Source organism: Cinclus cinclus, chromosome 3 (genome assembly GCF_963662255.1).
Source record: "Cinclus cinclus chromosome 3, bCinCin1.1, whole genome shotgun sequence".
NCBI lineage: Eukaryota > Metazoa > Chordata > Aves > Passeriformes > Cinclidae > Cinclus > Cinclus cinclus.
The window spans coordinates 69,146,833-69,167,100 of record NC_085048.1 but is presented as its reverse complement, the minus strand read 5'-3'; the positions used below and the strand labels follow the sequence as shown (position 1 = coordinate 69,167,100).

The window sequence follows — 20,268 nt, the reverse complement described above, 5'->3', positions numbered from 1 at the left end:
TTTTACCTTTTTAAAATTTATCTGTTTCAGATCCAGTAGCCTAACACATAGAACTATGGGACAATCAACATGACTATATGAAAACACCAAAGCAATGCTGGGTTCTGGAGTTTCATTTTCTCTGTATGTTCCAAGTTTGAAGTCAACAAACACAAAAGATATTTTCATTTAATAGTTAATCTTACTTGATCAGTAAGATTAGTTTCATATTTGAGGAAAAAATCTTTGAGTACATAGTTCATGATTACAGTAAGAATTTTACTTTAGCTATACAGACTTCTAAATAAAGCAATATAAAACCCCCAAAGTACTAAAAATATCTAGCTACAAATATTATACATTCTTCATGTTACACTGCCAAATAAAGACATGTGTTAGGGAATATATATGCACATCCACATTCACACAAACTATTATTTAGTTTCACATTATATATAATATTATTATGCATTATAAATATCACAATATAAGTAAATAATTATATATCAACATGTTTGTAATATGTCTACGTAATTATTAACACTAATCTAAATATTATGTTAACATATATTTTAATTACTACTTATTGGCTTGTTTTATATTAATATTTATTGTTGTAAATAATGTTAAATTACCTTTTCAGAATTTCTCTCCTGAAGATTACAAATAGATGCATTTATCAGGGACGAAAGGAAATTCTTGATAGATGGCATTTTCTTCCAGTTGACTTTCAAGCACAAATCCACTATCTCTGGAATTAAAGCCAAGTACAGATCACAACGATCCAGGTCACCAACCTAAAAGTGAGGAAACACCCACAATCCAAATCACTCAGAGGAGCAAAATTCAAACTGAAAATCAGAAACAAAACCACTGGTAACAATGATAGCAGAAGGAAAACTACAGTTGTCATTGCAATTGAACAACTTATAATTTTGGGGTTTGTTTAGGGGAGGTTATTAACTTCTAAATCTTAAAAACTGACTTTCAGATGCCATTCTCCTGATTCAACTCTAATTTTTGCTTTGCTTAAGAAGTCTCAAGTTTCTTTGGAATAGAATCTTTGGAATAGAACACCAGGCACAGCAATGAGCAAACAGTGTAAGACAGCCAAATAAGATGATAACCAGGCTGAGTACTAAAAGTCTCCAAACTTACGTCCATAAAAACTTATGTCAACACCTATACTAGTAGATACTAAGCAGCATATGATACTCAGGGTTTATTACTATATGACATCTTTAGATTTAAGAAGAAACAAGAAATGCAGACTACAGACACTAAACAGTACTTGTGAAGACACTTTTCTTCCCTTCTTACTGTGCCTATTCGAAAAAGTTAACGGAAGCATTTCTATGCAAATTGATTTCCCAGGTGTTCAAAGATTTTGTATGAACTCTAGGAAAACTGGTAAATCAAATTAACAAGCAAAACCAAATCAAAACCAAATACAACAAAGTATGTCTCATAATCATTACTTACAGTGCTTAACTCATTGGCAGTAAGCCGTCGGAGAACAAATTCAAGAATACTCTCCAAAGGTGTCACAAGAGATTTCCAGATAAACAACAGTACTTCATCTGTGTGGAGGAAAAAAAAAGAGTAGATGCAGAAATACAATTTCCTTAAGAATTGAATTATGTCATGCAGATATACTTCCGTCACCAAGTTATACAGTAATAGTACTCAAAAACCTAAAAATAACTTGAAACAGCTCTCTACTCTTTTGCAGTGTAAGCCAAAAGACTGAAAGCATCCAAAGAGATTATATTATTTCCTGATATTCACAATGTATCAGTGAAACAAAAACCCACACAAGACTAGAAGACCACAGTCCAGTTTTCCAGTTGTTAATGCACACTTTTGTCCTACTCCTAACCCTCTGCACAACTTATTAATGAACTTACTCTTTAATAGAAATCAAAAGCTTTCATATCCAGCAATTAACTTTATGTGAGAAAAATACACTCTTCCATACCAAAAACTTATAGACTGTTTTTTGGGGCTTGCTGGTTTTTGGTCAGGTTTTGTGATATTTAAGAATAGCTCATCTTTGGAAATAGTGTAATCTTACAAGATTTTAGCCCAGTAGCTTCCAGGCTTAACATTGCAAATTAAAATACAAGATTATGACACAAAATGCGGTATTGTCTACAAGAAAAGGCTAGGCTACCAGGTGTACCACACATACATAGCATTTCACAAACAAAGACAGAAGTTTATACACAAGGGAGGTAGGTCACTCTGGGGAAATATACTTAACCACAAACATACTTCAGTCTGTGTTTCAAAGGTAAGGGCTAGCTGAAATAACATCTCAGAATGAAAATGGAGTAGAATACTCTGCATGGCTGCCTTGTTTTAAAAATACCAGTCATTAGTTTCAATATCTAGGAGAATTACCCAGAGGCTACAGCTGCTGTTTTTTTTTCTGGAGCTGACCCTGAGTAACACTTCACATAGCAAAAGTATTATGAAATGGAAGACCTTCAAAAAGTAAAAAGACAAAGGGAAATACTTCCAGAAGTTCCAAATCCATACTGTACTTACTTTCAATATTCCCTACTAAAATGGCTCATTGGACTACATTTCTAATGGTTCAGTTGTTTAGAACCAACAGCTTAATTATGTCAGATTATCATCATGTTTCATCATAAGTCTCAAATCACTAAAACATCTTCTGCAATTTATATTCATAAAATCTTCAGATAAGCAAGTTGGACATAAAACCCAATTCATTACCAGTGGTTCTGTAACACTAGGAAAAGATAATAATTACCAAAATCTTACTATTTAAAATAATGAAATTTAACAACAGTTTAGACAGCAAGAACTGTAGAGTAATGCTGATGATTTCAGTATGCATTTCAAGTATGTCTATCCCCATTAAAATACTCTCAAACAAAACACTTCCCGTTTGTTATTATTTTTGCTTTACAAGGTTAAAATCCTTTATTACTCCCTAACATTTTATTGTTTTCCATTTGACAAACAGGACTTTGCCCCTCCCTTTTAATCAACACAGAAACATAACTTTGGTATTACACAGCATTAATCTTCCCACCCCTCACCTCAGTCGATTCATAGCTGCAGAAAAAAAAGATTACTTGGTCCTCCTGTGCAGAAGGAAGAAGCACAAAAATACTGTAGAAAATAATTTTAAGAAAAGTAATCCTTCTTGAACATAAAACTAGAATGAAATTCAGAAAGCCTCTCAAAAGACATATGATGGGCTGTACTGGAGCACCTCTAGAGACCTTCAAAAGGATGGGGACACTGCAGTGCTCAGCCTTGCCATACCTCTGGAACTCTGTTAGCAGAGCTCAACGTGCCGTGTCAGGTGTCAAAATTCCCAAAGCAGGAACAATCCATTGCATGTACATTAGCAAGCACATACAGAAATATGGCACACAAGGAAACTATTTATTATTGATACTAAAAAACTAGTATGTGCTTGCATGTGTTTTGTAGGGTTCTGTTTCAGGCTTTTTCTATCCTTGTGCTGTAGGCTGAATGCACAGTGGTAGTTGAGTGGAGACTTCTTCCAGTTCAGTTTATTTCAAGGAATCCACCTCAACAGTCAGAGACCATGACCCAATATGAGCTTTAACAGCCTGCATCATTAGTGCTCAGTATTTCACACAAACAGATAAAATTTAAGGGGGCAGGGGGGTTGAATGTATACAGCACTTGTTAAAATGAGGGTGGGCATTTATTTTGGGGCTGCACCAAGACATGTACATGAAAGCTGGACATACAACCTAAAACTATTTTTGTTACAAGTAAGAGCTTAGATATGGAGCCTCCCCACTCCAAAACTACTCTTCTATCCCAAGTTATAAACAACCTGAAAAAAATCCCAAAATAATCCAGGGGACCAGAAACCAAACACCAAATCCCTCCTATTCCCATGCAGCGTCCCAATTCAATGAAAATAATACTGCCATTTTTAATTTGCTCTCAGGAAAAACATTTAGGTCTACTGTGGTTACAAACAGACCAAGTTCTCTCAAAAGGAGTAGTGAGGACTCCACAGTTTTCTGCTCAAACTCTCCTGAAAGGTCTACAAGTTAAAGTGCTTTATCTGTGGGGGGCCAACACTCCCAGACAGACATATCACCAGGCTTGTATTTCAGTGAGCACCTCTTAGCCTACCAGTCAACTCAGACAAGAGGATGCCCAGGAGGATCACTTTATGCACCCAGGGAAGACTCAGGCTGAATCTGTGGTAACTAAGCAGGTTAGGCTGGGTTCTGTACTAGCTTCTTTCTGCAGTGTCTAAATGATTTATGGAATCCATTCATTTGCAAGGAATAGGCCTATAAATATTTGCAACACAGTCAGACTTTTCAAATTTTAACTGATAAGCTAATCCAAATGGATAACAATTGCATTCCCAGAAGGCTTCCACATTCTCAATTCCCAGTCCTTAGCACACCTGTAAGATTGGACCCACAGCTCAAGTTTTATAACAGACATGCCAGATTGCCCACTTTTACACCTGCCACTTGTAGGCTAACAATAGTTTGACACTATAGCCATAAAACAGTTAAGTATCTTAGCTGCAGTTAAGACTATAATGAACAGAAGACACAGTAGACTGAAGATGTCACTAACCATCTTGCGTATTGGAACATTTTAACCAACGGGTCTGCAATAACTTCAAGAGAAGCTGAAGGCTTTTATCTGTTCTCAGTGTTGGTATGTAAGCATTACTGCCAAGTTTCATCAAGACATCCAGAAGAGGGTTCAAGAAAGCCTCTAGTTCAATCCACTCTATGTTGCTTTTTCCACTACACAAAAAAAAAAATTAAAAAGAAAGTCTTCTTCTGAGTATCTGCCTTAAGTGTTGAAGTTACTTATGGAAATAAATAGGACACGTTTCCAAGACACTTTAAGTATCTTTAGAATGTTACCCAGTATGCCTGCAGCAACAGTTGGACAAGGCCTAAGGAATGATCAGGCTGACAGAAAAGAGGACAGCTTCCCAGCTTCATCAGGCTTCTACTGGATCCTTCAGGAGTGAGGGGATTGAAAAAGACAGAAATGTAAAATAAGGTATTTCATACTTACCTGTATTTATTCTTCATCTGCTCCACATCACCAGCCAACAGAATCATTGTTGAGACAAGCTTAGCTTCAAACCAGTCAGGCATTAAGCAATTTTCTCCTGATTAAAGATATTTTAAGGTTTTCACAGTAACTAAGAAATACCTTTGCATTAATTTCTAAAACTTCTGGATTCATAACTTATTTTAATAAATTAATAGCACAAAAACAAATGATTCAAACATAAGTATTGCTACTTTTTGGCATTCTTTATCTAGATATAAATTAAAATATAATGCTATTGGCCTTTATGCTCAAATAAATTTTAAGCAATATGCTATGTAGTATCATATATTATGTAGCAGTTCACAACAGACTTTTCCACTGCTTTTAAAAAAACATTAGCATATTCAAATGAATATAATGAAGAACATAATTCCACCATGCTTCATCAGAAACATCAGTTGTGATTTTGACCGAAGAAGTTACATGAAGAACTAAAACTGTTCCATAAAAAGGAGATAATAAAAAATCTAAGTGAAGTTTCTCTTTTTATCCATCTTTGATGCACAACTACATCATCTTACTTACAGAATTGTTTCTTAAATAGCAGTACATAAGTTGATTTTAGGAGTTTTTTTATATCTAGTATGTTTCTGTCTTTGGGAATTTAGGAAACACACACTTTGGAGGTCCAAATTCAAGCAGCTGGATATGGTTCTTTTTTTTCCTCTAAAGAGCTGCTTATTAGTTAGGTCTCATATAAAACCAGAATTACAAACATCACTCTTTACAAGTGAAGTGCAGACACTTGCCATGGAATTGCAGATAATACTGACCAAGAACTAAACAAGCATGTCAGGAAGAAGATCTGCCAAAATTTTTAGCAAATTTACCCTGGAGCATCAACAGAGAGAATTTGCTTACTACATCTTTAACACTAGAACAATCAGGTGAAGCTTCCCAGTCTGCAGAAGTTTCTGAAGCTATTTATGATCAGCAAATTCTGACTTAGCTTTTTTGCCTCACATACATATAATACTTACAAAGTGTTCAGCTTTGACTTCTGACAATATAAAACTATATAGAATTCACTATGACTGCGAAGGCCACACGAAAGTTGAAATACTTTAAAAGATAATTTTGCCATTCCTTTCAACGTGTCTGAAAGAAGACACAAACCTGACATTGCAAATAATTCAAAAATGTGGCAGTGAACAAGGAAGGCCCTTTGTAATTTATCTGCATATTTATACAGCCTAGAAAGCACCTTCTTTGATTATAACCATGTGGAGCTCACCTCCTACAAGCTGTTCAAGATCAGAAGAATGTAACAACTCAGGAAGGTGTGTAATGTCTGTCTCACCCTATGGCTTCTCCCTCTATAAAAATACTTGGTCATTTTACAAAGCTCTACTGAGAAAGGTGACTGACCTATGAGGGTTCATATTCCCTTGTGCTTCCCTCTGCCCCCAGCATTCCAGCTTTTTCAAACACCATCAAAAGAGTGACAAAATAAATCTAACAGATAAGCATCAGGGCAGCATTAAAACGGAATATTAAAACTTAATGTTCCATTAACACTGCAGCACTTTAATTTATAGAGGAAAGCTGGAAAAAAGTAAGGTTCAAGCTTACAGGTTGGATAGAACTTGAACAGGTGTAATATTAAAAAAAATATATTTTTTTCTAAAATACAAGGGGTTGTTTCAATTTTTTTTAAATTCTATTAAAAATAGTGGTTTTTATTAATACACATTTAACTTACTTTCAGATGCAGCTGTCTTAAGATACTCTCCCACAAGACTGTGCACATATTGACATAAAGATGATGTCTCCTGACGTTCAAAATCAGAGGTTGCAGACTTCCTGAAGTACCTGTCATTCACTTGCAACCAACTGCAAAGCTGAATTAAGAACAGTATGTTACTCCTTGATCACATCTGGCAGCTGTGCACTGACATCACTGATTTAACAGCAACACACCAGAGCACTGGCAAACACAAACTCTCACATCAGCAAACCCACACACTGCAAGAAGTGCTCACCACAGCTACCTCGAGCCTCAGCAGATTATTCCCTTCTAACTACACATGGAAAAATGTTCTTCCAGAGGGTAACTCAGAGCACCCCCAAAAAAGCTGTGGTACCAATATAAGAAAAACAACACCTTTTAAAATTAAGCAAGACAAGGTAAAAATACCCTCATCTCAAAAGGGTTTCTTCCAATCAAGTGTTATCTAGTGAGACCAGCTTTTTTTTTAACTTGTATGCCAAAAATGAATGGAGCAAGATGGAATGTACAGTATACATGACTAGAAGACACTATGCAAAAAATCACTTTATCGTTATATGGCTGCACAAGTAACCAAAAGTTATGGCTACATGATCAGTTGGCTCTAGTATATACTATATTAAAAATGATTTCATCTTTTAACTTTTATTCACTGCATTTTACATGCTGCAAAGACATAAAATATGTATCCTGTGAAAATTTACCATTTACTATCTCACTCTACGTGGTATGCACATTTTTCCCTCTGAGATTATCCTGTCAGTGATATTATTATTTCTACCAGTGATGGGTTTGATGAACATAAAATCGACTTCAGGTCTCACCTCTGTCCATAGCAAAGTATCTCTCCTTAGGGACTCCTCTGGTCTAAGGGACAGAAGAAAGCTTGAAACTTCTGGGAAGGACACTTGCTCCTGAAGAAATTAATCAAGATACAATAGCTGCCAACATGATATACAATAGCACCTGTATGACAACACAAGAAGTTTCCCTTTATCTGGCAAGTTTCAGTAAAATAAATTTTCTTTTTCCTTTCCGTGACTGAGACTCATTTCTGCCTCTTTGGGACCAACTTATCAGTAACCAAGGAACAAAATCTAGTTTTCCCAAGTATGAAAGTCTATCTGAAAATAAATGAATGGCTGTAAGAATAGTGCTGTTCACTAATGACACCTTTAAATTAATGTAGGTAAATGATTAAGAGTCACTCATAAGTACTACTTCTGCATTTCTAAAGAGAAATTCAGACAGGTTTATAGCCATAACACACAACATGGAATACTACTTATTTAGAAAGCTAGCTATAAAACAAACAAAACATTAATACTTTGATTTCTGATAACTACAGTCCTGCTATTTCAACAACAATGGTACTTTTATCACTAGCATTTTTATCTGGTATCACAAATACTTTTATTATTAGGAACTACAGGAAAGTCTATTTAGTTTCTATCTGTTAAAACCTGAGTTGATACAGTAGATATGGAATAATATCCTGTTACAGTAACTACCACATGAAAACCCTATAATAAAACATCAAGCAATAAAAGCTAATGAAAAAAATATTTCTTATGGAAAACCAGAGGTAACAGAAGCATACCATACTTGCATGGCACAATTTAAATAGTCACTCAAAAAAATTGGCAAATCCAGCAAAACCAGTATAAATATTGTATTTAACAATTTCTTGAATACCGTAGACCCTGTAAAAGTGTCACTGTATTTCTGTTACATCAGGGAAAAAGAAAAAACAAAAAATAAAAACACAGAACCCCGAACTGACCACATCTGTCAAATGCATAGTTGTTTGAAGAAGATAGCACTGAGCAGCTCCACGCAACAAAATCTGATGTGTAATCATAGTACACTGGAGGACATCTCTGCAAAGAGAAAAAAATACACACTGTATAAATCACACACTTAAAAATGTGGACATTTTCATATATTTTCTAATTATTAACCATTCAAAATACATTAGATTGCATGTAAAAAAATGTGGACATTTTCATATATTTTCTAATTATTAACTATTCAAAATACATTAGATTGCATGTAACAGACTTAATATTCTACTAAGTATGACACAAACACTGCCTGATCAGACCACAAACAATCCAGAACCAAGACTACTGTTACATGTACTTTTAAAAACTGATAATAGAACTTGGATAAGCATAAATCTGACAAAACAAAAAGGGGGAGAAGAAAGAACAAAACAAAAACTAAAGGAACAATCCCCATGATCACATCAGATTGGTAATTTAATATTAGCATTCTATCTGTAACAAGTATATAAATGTTTGCCATCAAAATCTCACTCAAGCACAAAACAGGAAGAAACTTTCAGTGATCTTTTATCAGCAAATGCATGTCCAACATTTTTTTTCTTTTCATAAACTGCTCCTATCCAATATTCCTTCAACCACCAACAAGATTTTATTTGAACACCCAAATCTGATTAAACCAGAATGACAACTAATTTTTAGTGGCTCCAGGGAGTGAAAGCAGACACTTAGTAAATATCAGTGTGATTAAGGCACACAGTGAGACCAAGAACTTTTACCCAGCCTTTTATTTAGAAATTTTTCGCTTTCCAGCACTGTGGGCTGTCCCCTGATATAGCCCCAACTACTATTAAACCAGGCTTCAATGTAACTAGAAGAAAAGGAAGAAGGGTGGTATGTATCAGCTAGGAACTGTGGAAGACCAGGGAAAAATTATTCTAAGAAAGTAGCAACTATTAAGAACTAAAATGCAAAAACTCAAATTTTTTAAACTTCATAAAGAGATATAAGTACACTGGTTCTTGAATTGCTTTCCTCAAATTAGACATAAAGGAGACAGAATCTTATATTCCCATGCACAACCATCCCTTCAGAAGTAACAAACATGAACCAAATTCTGGCTCTCCAGACCGTCAGCACATTTCTCTGGAAGAAGGCTGTAAGAACACAATGCAGTATATATTTTACCTTAGAGCATGAAGTCCTTCAGCACCAAGTACTTTATATGCAGGGATAGATGCCAAAGCCATAGAAAGAAACAAAATAGGAACAGCACACCAATGCCTACTTGTCATCTTCTGAATAAATTTTAACAGGAAGCTACCTTAAAATAAAAGCAAACAAAATAACACTGAGTGATTGTGTGTTCTCCAATGCTTTTAAATAACATGTACTCTGGCAGAAGGGTGCTATTGTAATTTCCATCAGTTAAATGAAAGACAACAGAATAATTTCCTAATTATTTCAACAAAAAAAATTGCATTTCAAAGAAGTCAGTCAGTAAGGTGATATGATTCAGAGACCAACAGAAATAAACCTAATTTTGACTTTGGTCATCTACAGTAATCACTATATTCAGAAATGGAATTTTAACCTGATTGTTTAATAAACAATCAAGTACTAAACAATGCCTTTTTAAAAGTTTGAGTTTGTGACATGGCTGACCATAGTGATTCAACCAGTTAAATGGATGCTGGAATGGGCAGAGCAATTCTCAACAAGCCACCACACCTACAGTTCATGAAAGCAGGCTACCCACCTCAGCATTCCTAATCACACACCTCCTGTTTAGTGATAAAATACATGCCTTGGAACAGGGCAGAGAAATAGGGCATCTGTGGCATTACAAATACATAAGATGTTTCCTCACAGAATATAACCTGTACACAAAGGGCACTGAAGAGAGCTGATTCCACCCTTATTTGATTCAATTAGCCCAAGTATTAACTTCTGGTCATCTTCATTTCAGCCTACACTAGCATCAAAATTCGGAACACCCTCAGAAATCTTCCTCCAGGCAACCTCACAATAAAAGAATCCTTATTCTGTTCCAGCCTTTGGACTGGGCTCTTTCAGATGCGTCACTACACAGGTCATGAATAAAAAAAAGTCTGGCAGATAAAGAAAAAATAATCTCCAAGTAGTGTTCACTTCAGGTTTTAGGAGATTGTTTGGGCTTTTTATTTTTCCACTAATAAAAAGCAAATCTGCTTCATTTTGCCCCAGAACAATTCTGTAGCTTAGTACTGCAGGATACCTTAAAGTCCCTGAAGACCTTTTCTCTGGAAACTTCACTGTCAGGACAACTACTCCTTTTTTCTCTCAAGTAAATGCTTATGTGACATACCAAAACCAGCTCTCCACAGTTTTTACTTGGTTTCCTTATTTAAAAAAATATGAAGGTGAAACTGAAACATACCTTTTTCTTCTTCTGGAAGAAGAGTGAGGTAAGTAGCCAAAAACTTCTGTAACCTCATTCCCAAAGGAGGACAGGCTCCTATGGATTGACCTGGTGTCCTGTTGGGTTTTCAAACATGAGATACACAACTGGCATGTTAACAGCTTTAGGATTAGATGTAACAGATTTAATCTAAAATCTAACAGACTTGGAATGTTTCTAATTGCCCCTAAACAAAAACAAAGTGTCCTTCAGTGACACTCCATGGACTAACAGAGAGAACCTATGTCTCATGAGAAGTCTCAGGATCCTGGTTATTAAGAATTAGCATGAGTCAAAGAGATTCCATAGCTTTCTCTCAGCTTGATATTAACTGTAACAATTTATATATTCTTGGTGTACTCAAACATGCACCCTCCTCTACAAATGCCAACATGTTTCACCAGAAATACAGGAGCTAAGAGAGAAGATTATGAAGTATTGATTCAACATAGCTCTAACATACTGAAACACCTGGCATTTGCTCCACCTTCTGAACTCCCATGTGTATATGCCCATGGAAAGATACTGCAGACTGAGAAGAGAAATGCTTAACTGCTCCACGAGAGTGCAGAGCTCACATCTGTCCTGACATGTTTAGATTAAACAACCTATTTTGACTACACTTTATCCATAATCACCTAATCCAAACTATCACCAGTGATAGTTTGTTTTAGTTTTAGCCCCCCCCCAAAAATGAAGACATTAATCCATTGAAGTCTTTCTTTCATGGGCTTCCCCCACCAGGTCAAGACCACAACCATCAATTTGATCAAGGGGCACTGAAAATCGCAATAATCAAATCTTGTCACTAGATCCATACTTCATTTGTTCACAGCCATCCACCTTTCCTGAAAAACTCTACCTGTCAGTAAGTTTAGCAGCACCAGTTGTTATTAATGTGTTTTCCTTTAGCTGAGATTTTACAAACATACTTAAGCCAGTATTATTAGAACACATTTGCAGCAATCAAGAAACTAAATAAATAACTGATTAATTAAACCACTGGTTTACCTGCTATAGAGGGAACTTTCTGAGAGGGCATCCATTAGTGGTCCAATAACAAACTGAAAAAAGAAATGAGAACAATGGTGAAATTTACATTTCCAAGGCACTAAGGCAACTAGATTTATTTCACCAGACATTAAAGGACAGAGCCAGAAATTAGACAATACTCTTGTTAGTGGTAAGTAGTAGAAGCAAAAAGAGAAAGAAACCAAAGAGAAGGAAGACCAGGAGAGTAAACAAGAAAAGAGATTTTTCCACTAGATATATTTCACATTTCATCTTTCATTGTGAAAGATGCAGGCCAATAAGAAATCCTTTTTGGGAAACAGATAAAGAAAATAGATTTAAACATGAAATAGAAGAATGACAAAGAGCCAAAACAGCTAAAAAGATTTAGGGTGCGTATTAAGGTTGACTTTATTTCAAGTTACTCATCAAGAGGTTGACTAAAACTGTATAAATCAGGAATGGTAACCTCTGAGGGGAATGTTCTTATGAAGTTTAAATAATATAATGTAGATAATTCCTTACCAAAGTGTAGGCTGGTTGGACAGCCAATACACATGTAATAAAAAAAATAATAAAAAACAACTCTTAATTCTTAATATCTAATATGTTTACCGACATAGAGGATACTTTAAAGTGTCGGGCTTTTATGTTTTATGGGTACAATAATACACTGCTTAAGCTACAGAGACAGAATTTGTCCAATTCCGTCTACTGAAGCAATAAGTGTTAGGATCTACTACAAATTAGAACATTTGCTTGTCATGGCAAGTTACAGCAGCACTCTTACCTCTGAGAAACCAAGCGAATTTGGAAGATGCTTTGTTTCATAAAGCTCCAGAAAATGAAGAATTCCTTCCTTTGTCAGTGTTTTATTCTCACTCTCAAACATTCGTCTATAAATGCACACGAGCCACGATGGGTGAAATAGCCAACAACCTGTTTACAAAAAAGGAATTCCTCTGAACTGACACAGAAATGACAGTGACACACTAACACATAACATACTTAAATGCTGGACAATGTTATAGTCCATTCACAGGACATTTCAAAAAGGTAACTACAGCTATTCATTTTATAAAAACACCCTGCTAAATCTAATTTAAAAATAATCACAATTTTCCAAAGTTACTCTACTTTATTAGTTGAAAATTAAAATTACTAAAAAGCACCACATCTTTCTTCCCACAACTCTATTTATACCAATGTATTTACCAGCAAAAATTGCAGTGACTAATATTAAAGAGGTCATGCAGAAAAAGTTCCATCTTACCTTTATCCCCTGATATGGCAAGCTCGTATAAACTGTTTAGTTTTGGTAATACTGGCTTTATGACGTGGATCTGAAATGCAAATCAGGTATAGTTTATACCTCAAACCCAGGAGCTGTCAGTTACTCAGACTAGAATTTACTATCAATAGCATTAATACACCAATTGACAATAGAAGCACATTTAAATAAATCTGCAAAGCCTGTGGTATGCAACACCAAGTTGAAAGGCACCTGATATTTCAATGCTACCATATTTTAAGAACAATACTTACTCGCAACCATTCTACTCCTAAAAATCAGAGCAGCACAAGTATCTCAAATTAAGCATCCAAATTAATAGTATCTCAGTTACAGGACAATTATGTACAAATAACATAAAATAACTACAGGGAGGTGGGCACACTACTAATAGTTAACACCCCAATACCATACAATTATGGAAGCCTCAAGTCAACAGGAATTTTCCTGCTGACTATGCTGGACTCACAGAACAGCTCTAATCCAAGGCCACAGGTACTTTACCATACGGACACAGTCCCCTCTGTCCAAGAGAGGTTATTAAGTGTAGTAATTGCATTTTTCACTAAGCTGGTTAACCCGGTCTTGCAATCACCTGCACTCCAGGTTTCTGTCACTGCATTAGCCAGATGTATTACAATGACAGGATGGAGTTTTGAATTTATTCCCGATAAATATTTAAATATAAGGTTTTAAATATTTAAGATTTGAAATAAAAGTATCCCAGTTAATGCTGACTTAGATACCCTCAGTCACCAAAACTAGAAATACTGTGCCCTACAAAAACATTTACGTAGGCTACAAGAGAGGCAAGCTAGTTCGTCTAGGATGGGCACAGATTTTACAGCGCTCCTACCTGGTTTCCTTCCAAAGTCTCCATTATCAAAATGTAAGTTTCCCAAAACCGCAGGAGTTGCTCGTTCTCCTCAGCAGACCACCAAAAGAGACTCGACTCTAAGGAGGAAAAGACAAGGACCGGCGTTTCCCCCGGCCCCGCTCTCCGGGCCGCGCCGCCCGTCCCGCCGCCCGCCCGGCCGTACCGTGTTCGCCGTCCGGGGGGCAGCGCAGCTCGGCGCGCTGGCCGCCGCTCAGGTCCAGCGCTCGCTTCAGCAGGTAGCGGGCCCGCTTGCGGCACAGCCCGTCCCGCTCCGTCAGGCCCTCCTGCACCAGCCGCCAGAACCGCGGGCACAGCCGCGCGTCCAGCCCCGGCCCCGCGGGGCCCCGCGGCAGCAGCGCGTCGGCCAAGGCGCTCATCGCCAGCAGCGCCCGCCCGGCCCGCGGCGCCCCGCCCTCGCCCAGCAGCCCCTCCCAGACCCGCGGCAGCGCCGCGCCGTTCGCGCCCAGCGCCGGCAGCAGCCGCCCGGCCACCAGCGCCGCCGCCGCCTCCCCCTCGCCTTCCTCCCGCACCAGCGCCAGCGCCGCCGCCGCGCACCGCGACAGCAGCTCCGGCTCCTCCAGCCGCGGCGCCGCCGCCACCAGCGCCTCCACCGCCGCCTCCTCCGCGCCCGCCCCGCCGCCCGCCGCCAGCTCGGCCAGCGCGTCGCGGGCCAGGCGCGCTGCCAGCGGCGCCCCGCAGAGCTGCACGCACTGCCGCAGCGCGCCCCGCGCCGCCCGCAGCCGCTCCCCGCTCCCCGCCGCGCCCTCCCCGCCCCGCAGCAGCGGCCGGCACCGCTCCAGCGCCACCTCCCAGGCCGCCCGCCGCAGCGCCTCCGCCTCGCCCGCCGCCGCCGGCCCGCCCGCCGCCAGGCGCTGCAGCAGCAGGCGCAGCGCCTCCGCCCGCTCGGCGGAGAGCGGCGCGCTGAGCGCCCGCAGCAGCGCGGCGCGATCCCCGCAGCGGGCCAGCAGCGCGTCCGCCAGCACCACCTCCATGGCGGGGGCAGGAGCCGCGGGAGGAGCGGCGGCTGCGCAGGCGGGGGCGGGCGGGGCCCGCCAGGGGCGGCGGGAGGCGACAGCGCGGTGTGATTGACTGGTGTGCGTGTGTGTGTGTGTGTGTGTGTGTGTGTGTGTGTGTGTGTGTGTGTGTGTGTGTGTGTGTGTGTCAGTCAGCGCGGTGTGATTGACTGGTGTGCGCGTGTGTGTGTGTGTGTGTGTGTGTGTGTGTCAGCGCGGTGTGATTGACTGGTGTGCGTGTGTGTGTGTGTGTGTGTGCGTGTGTGTGTGCGTGCTTGTGCTAAGCACAAGCCGGCCCAGCTACAGGAGGACGAATGGAGATAGTGCGAACTTCTCGCTGGAGGGGTTGAAGTTTTGTGGCATAAAAAACTCCACTCTTCATGCGCTTTACAACGCAAGATCGGGCAGCAGTAATACAAAAAATGCCCAGTTTTCCCACCTATCATATTTGTTCTAACCATCTGTGGCAAAAGGAGTTGCTGAAACCACTGTTCTCATCACAGCGTACCGAAGGTTTGCCGGAATGCCTGGTGTCTTCCTCAGGTCAGAGGCATTCCTGGATGCTGGCTCCATGCCGTTGGCTCGTTGGAAGGGCCCGGGCCACCGGTGCTGAGGCCAGAGAACAACTCCTGTGCAGTTCAATGTACCGGTGCAGCCAAAGCCTGGTTCAGAAAATCAAGCTGATTTGCATTAAGTGTAAATTCACCATGAGAGATTCCAATTCCCCTGGATAAAATTATAAAAAAAAAAAAAAAAATCCTTAAAGATCTGCACACCAGAAGTGGTGGTGAACTACTCTCCTAGAAGATAAGGTCATAGGAAAAGGCAAACCTGGAACATTTTGTTCCTGTGAAAGCAATGGATAGCAAGTTCCCGGCACAGCACAGCACAATGGGGTTTCTAATGGGTTGTGGGCATTACCTTGGTTAAGTTGTAGTTTCTTAGAGTCTAGTGAACAAGAAAGGCTTACTGCAAGTTTTCCAAATGAGGTTCCACTTAATCACTCCTCTCCAAATCACATGAGTCATCTCTCCTTTTCCTGGCTATCCATTTTCTCCAAAGATTTTTAAAATTATTTTTATCTTTGAGAGCCTACTGATTGCAAAGTCACTGAATTTTTTATTAGAATTGAGCCTGTACTGTGACTATATATGCAATATATTCTAGAAAAATAATGTGGAAATTAATTGTTTTAAACCCTCTAGATAACATGGTTTCCATGTGCCTTATGATTCCATGTGTGTTCTGTTATACACAAATTGCAGGATCTAGTAAAAGCTCAAGAAAACTGTTTCAAATGATACATTTTACTCAAAGGTTTCACACACACAGAAACATGTTTCATAATAGGAATTATTACAATGTACTTTAGTAAATAGGATGCTTACAGTTGAAATCTCTTATATGCCATAATATATTTTGTTTAGCTATTTCCTCTTTAGTAATTTTTTTCATTTGCACTTACAGCATGCAGTTGGATGAATTGTGAGAGTTTCTTTTATCAGGCTTGAGACAAAGGCAAGCAGGGGATTCCTTCTTACATTGTTTTACTCTTCCCTTCCTGGCATCTGTAACTAAATGAATACTTAATGGTCTGCACAACAACTAGTAATCAAAACAGAATCAAATATACTACGTGTTGTGCTGTTTCTTCATTATTGTCTGAATTCTGCTCTGCCTTTAGTTTTATCACAGTGGAGTGCCAAATCTAAAATTTTATTACACCAATTTAAACAACAGCATTTATATTGGTAATGTTCCATTATAGATTGTCTTATGAGACAAAAAGGGAGATCAGGCTTGGGGAGCTTCTGAGTGGAACATAATGACAACAAAACAAAAGAAACAAACAAAACCAAGCGAAAAGGTGGAGTTTAGAGAGAGAAAATGAGCAATCATTTGGTAATTTTCAGCAGTTTTGTAATTTTGAGTTGTCAAGAACCACACCATTCACACCCTCTTACCATAGTTAAGTGTCTTCATGCTAGCACCCTAAATTTGTTCTTTCCAACTCTACAATTCTAACACATACCTGCATCACCCAAGACCATGTCCTGTTCTGTTTTCTCCGCTTTCCAAGCTTATCCCAACCACTTTCTGTCTTCTTCCTAAGCCAGCCCTGCTCTCAGACCCCCAGCCTGCCAGCTGCAGTCACCTCTAGGGTCCCAAAGCACATTCAGCCTAGGTTTGCTGCACCAGCCTCAGCACCCAGAACATTCCACACCTGGCAATCTCTTGTGTACTCTGCACCCCTTTTTATAAGGTATCCTGTATTCGCTGACCTCTCCAAGTCCCCTCCAAACTCAGCATATATGGCCTTGATCAAAGGCTGAAATAGCTTGAACTTTGTTCTGTAGTATTGGTTTTGTTGGGATTTTTTTGAGAGGACATACTGTAGATGCTTTCTTTATTTCTGTCATATAAGATATTCTCCCTCAATCAGATTAGTCTATATTTAAAATGTAAGACTGAGAGGAATTGCCCAAAGCATCAAAAGCAGTCCACCACAATTGCAGACAGCCCTGAAATAAATGGCCAATCTGAACAAGTCCCCTTCACAGGCCACTGCTATCTATAGGCCATAAAATATGTCTCAACTCCTTGTAACTCCAGATGTAGAGCTTACTTCACATTCTGCTCCCTTAACCAGGGTCTCTCTGGGGCATTTAATACTATATGAGCCAATGAAAGGCAGGACAAAGATGAGAAACATTATTGTTGATCCTTTCCTAAACTTTGTAACCGTACCTTTGCTGATTGTGTGGATTTCTAGCACATGATAACAAGTTGACCAAATTTGGGCTCATTTTACAATTTAAATGCTTTACAGTAGCGGTTTATTGGTTTTCATCAGGACCCATAATTCTACATCAATTTAGTAATACAAGAGGACTGAGGTTCCCTCATTGGACTCGTGCTTTAAAAATCAGTGCCTTTAGTTACCTGCTTTTCTTTTGGACAAATGCATACTTGTTCTTACGTAAATGCTTTCCCCTGTGATCACACAAACAAGCAATTCTGTACTAGGAAAATTTCTGGATGATCATTCTAGTGGTTGGTTAACTTAGAAAAGGATTGTGGACAAAACTACAGTATAAACCACAAAAAATTGTAAGTCTTGGAAATCTCCACTTACAGTTTTGGAAGGATGTGTTATACTGTTGCCATAATGCCCCTGCTAAAATGCTGAGGCACCACAGATTATTAGAGCCCAGACCAAGTCTATGTCTTTAAAAAGTTTAGTTTCAGTGATGGTTTTAGATCACACAGTGTGGAGCTATTCATGGGTTTAGGTCTTCAAAGAGACAAGAGCAGTTGTTGGTTTCTGTAAAGTTGTTTATTATAGGAGCACATCAGTCTCAAAGGCAAGAGTCCAGAATATTAAAGTCTGTGTTCAAGTTTTCTGGCATAGAGTCCCAAGTGGAAGCAGGAGCAGCTCCCTGGTATAGAGTCCTAAACAAAGACAGGAGCAGCAGCTCTCTGATATAGAGTCCTGAGCAGAAGCAGCTGCAGTAGCTCTCTGTTCTTTTGTTCTTCTCCTCTTGTCTCTTCTTTTTCTTCCATGTGTGTGGTTGCAGTGATGATGATGATGGTGGATGATGCCTTTTCCACCCAGTACAGGAGGCTTTATTATAATCATCCAATGGGCTAAAAACACGAACCTAAAACATTCCTTCTAAACCTCTTAGAATTCTAGTTCTGTAACATGAAGGTGGTGTTAATTCCTACACATAACTTGTGCACATAGCTCTACCTATTCACGTCAATGGTTCTAGCTGTTCTATCTAGAAAATGTAAGCAATGTTCTTGCTATGTCTTCATTATGTCTGGGGCTAAGTTCCTGAACTTTTAACAAGGCCTAAACTTTAAACTAGATTCTAGGGCTTTTTACTCTGTTAAGGCACTTAAATCATATCCTTACTTATTTAAAACTAAGACTTACACTTCTATTTCATATCTGCGCGGCTTAATAATATTTCTACTTACTTAAAACTAAAGCTTCCACTTCTACTTCATATCTGTATGGCTTAATATATTTTAATTTCTCTAAAAGCTTTAATTCAATCCCTGCATTCTTTTCTTTCTCTGATGGACTCAGAGAGACTTTTGTTTTATACACTTCAACAACACAACATACATTTGTTCTCATACTACCCATACTGTTCCATACTACCACCTGCACATTTACAGGTAATTCTGCACAGTTCATAAGGAGGAAGGCTCAGCTAACCCTGCACCATAACTTTTTTTCCTTACAGGAGTGTGTTTGCACAGTGTAAGATCTCTATGGAGACCAGGTACATAACACAGCCTTTTCTTCCCTTTCCAACTGCATGCAGGAGAAGGAAATGGGAAATTTCTGGAAGTTATGCAGAAAAATTGCCACCACATCTCTCTCACATGATAATGAAATTAAAAGCCCAGATGTGCTCCATGCAATAAATCTTACCAGTTATTATGGTTATGTATATTCATGTTCTCTTCTAGATTTCTTAAGTGCTGTTGTGCAAAAAATCAGCAGCACATGTAGCTTTTATGTGACTATCACTCTGAGACAGCACCTCCCCTCTCTGCCAGGGGAAAAGGAGATTTACAGAAAGGGAAAGAAGAAAATGGTTTAATTTTTGTCAGTTTGCCCTGAAGTCCTTGAACCCTCTTGCTAAGAGAGAGAGAGGCAGAAATGTTCTAACTGAAAGAGGAAATAATTGATACGCAGCCAGGAAAGCTGGTCACAACAATTTCCACAAGGTGGTTGTGCTGTTATCTCCTGATCCTCCAGAGCTTGTTTCATTTGCCTCCCCACCTCCACAAATTATTCTTCCAGTGCTTTCACATCACAATGCAAACATGTATTAATCTTCATCATTTTAAAATTACATTCAGCCTGTCCCTCCAGCTAGTTCCTTCAGCCACCACCTTCTCTGTCTCCTCCCTTTCATTTCTGAACTTACTGCCCACATACGGTGAGCCTGGAGTTTGTCCTCTGTGGCATCCCAGTCTGATTCATATATCCCAATTTGACTATCCA

General features: G+C 39.0%; 1 protein-coding gene across 1 annotated transcript in view; it reads right to left on the bottom strand.

The window, feature by feature from the left end:
• The window catches only part of TARBP1 (TAR (HIV-1) RNA binding protein 1), a 32,326-nt gene extending 17,108 nt beyond the window's left edge, over nt 1-15,218 (bottom strand). Inside the window, exons 1-14 of the mRNA XM_062490164.1 lie at nt 14,390-15,218; nt 14,206-14,303; nt 13,332-13,401; nt 12,849-12,997; nt 12,059-12,111; nt 11,027-11,124; nt 9,796-9,931; nt 8,607-8,703; nt 7,648-7,737; nt 6,797-6,935; nt 5,053-5,149; nt 4,597-4,772; nt 1,462-1,559; nt 615-776 (exon numbers count right to left, since the gene is read on the bottom strand). Of these exons, the coding sequence (XP_062346148.1) occupies nt 615-776; nt 1,462-1,559; nt 4,597-4,772; nt 5,053-5,149; nt 6,797-6,935; nt 7,648-7,737; nt 8,607-8,703; nt 9,796-9,931; nt 11,027-11,124; nt 12,059-12,111; nt 12,849-12,997; nt 13,332-13,401; nt 14,206-14,303; nt 14,390-15,218 (2,292 nt within the window). The remainder of the gene's footprint in view (nt 1-614; nt 777-1,461; nt 1,560-4,596; nt 4,773-5,052; nt 5,150-6,796; nt 6,936-7,647; nt 7,738-8,606; nt 8,704-9,795; nt 9,932-11,026; nt 11,125-12,058; nt 12,112-12,848; nt 12,998-13,331; nt 13,402-14,205; nt 14,304-14,389) is intronic.
• Nucleotides 15,219-20,268: the final 5,050 nt, after the last annotated feature.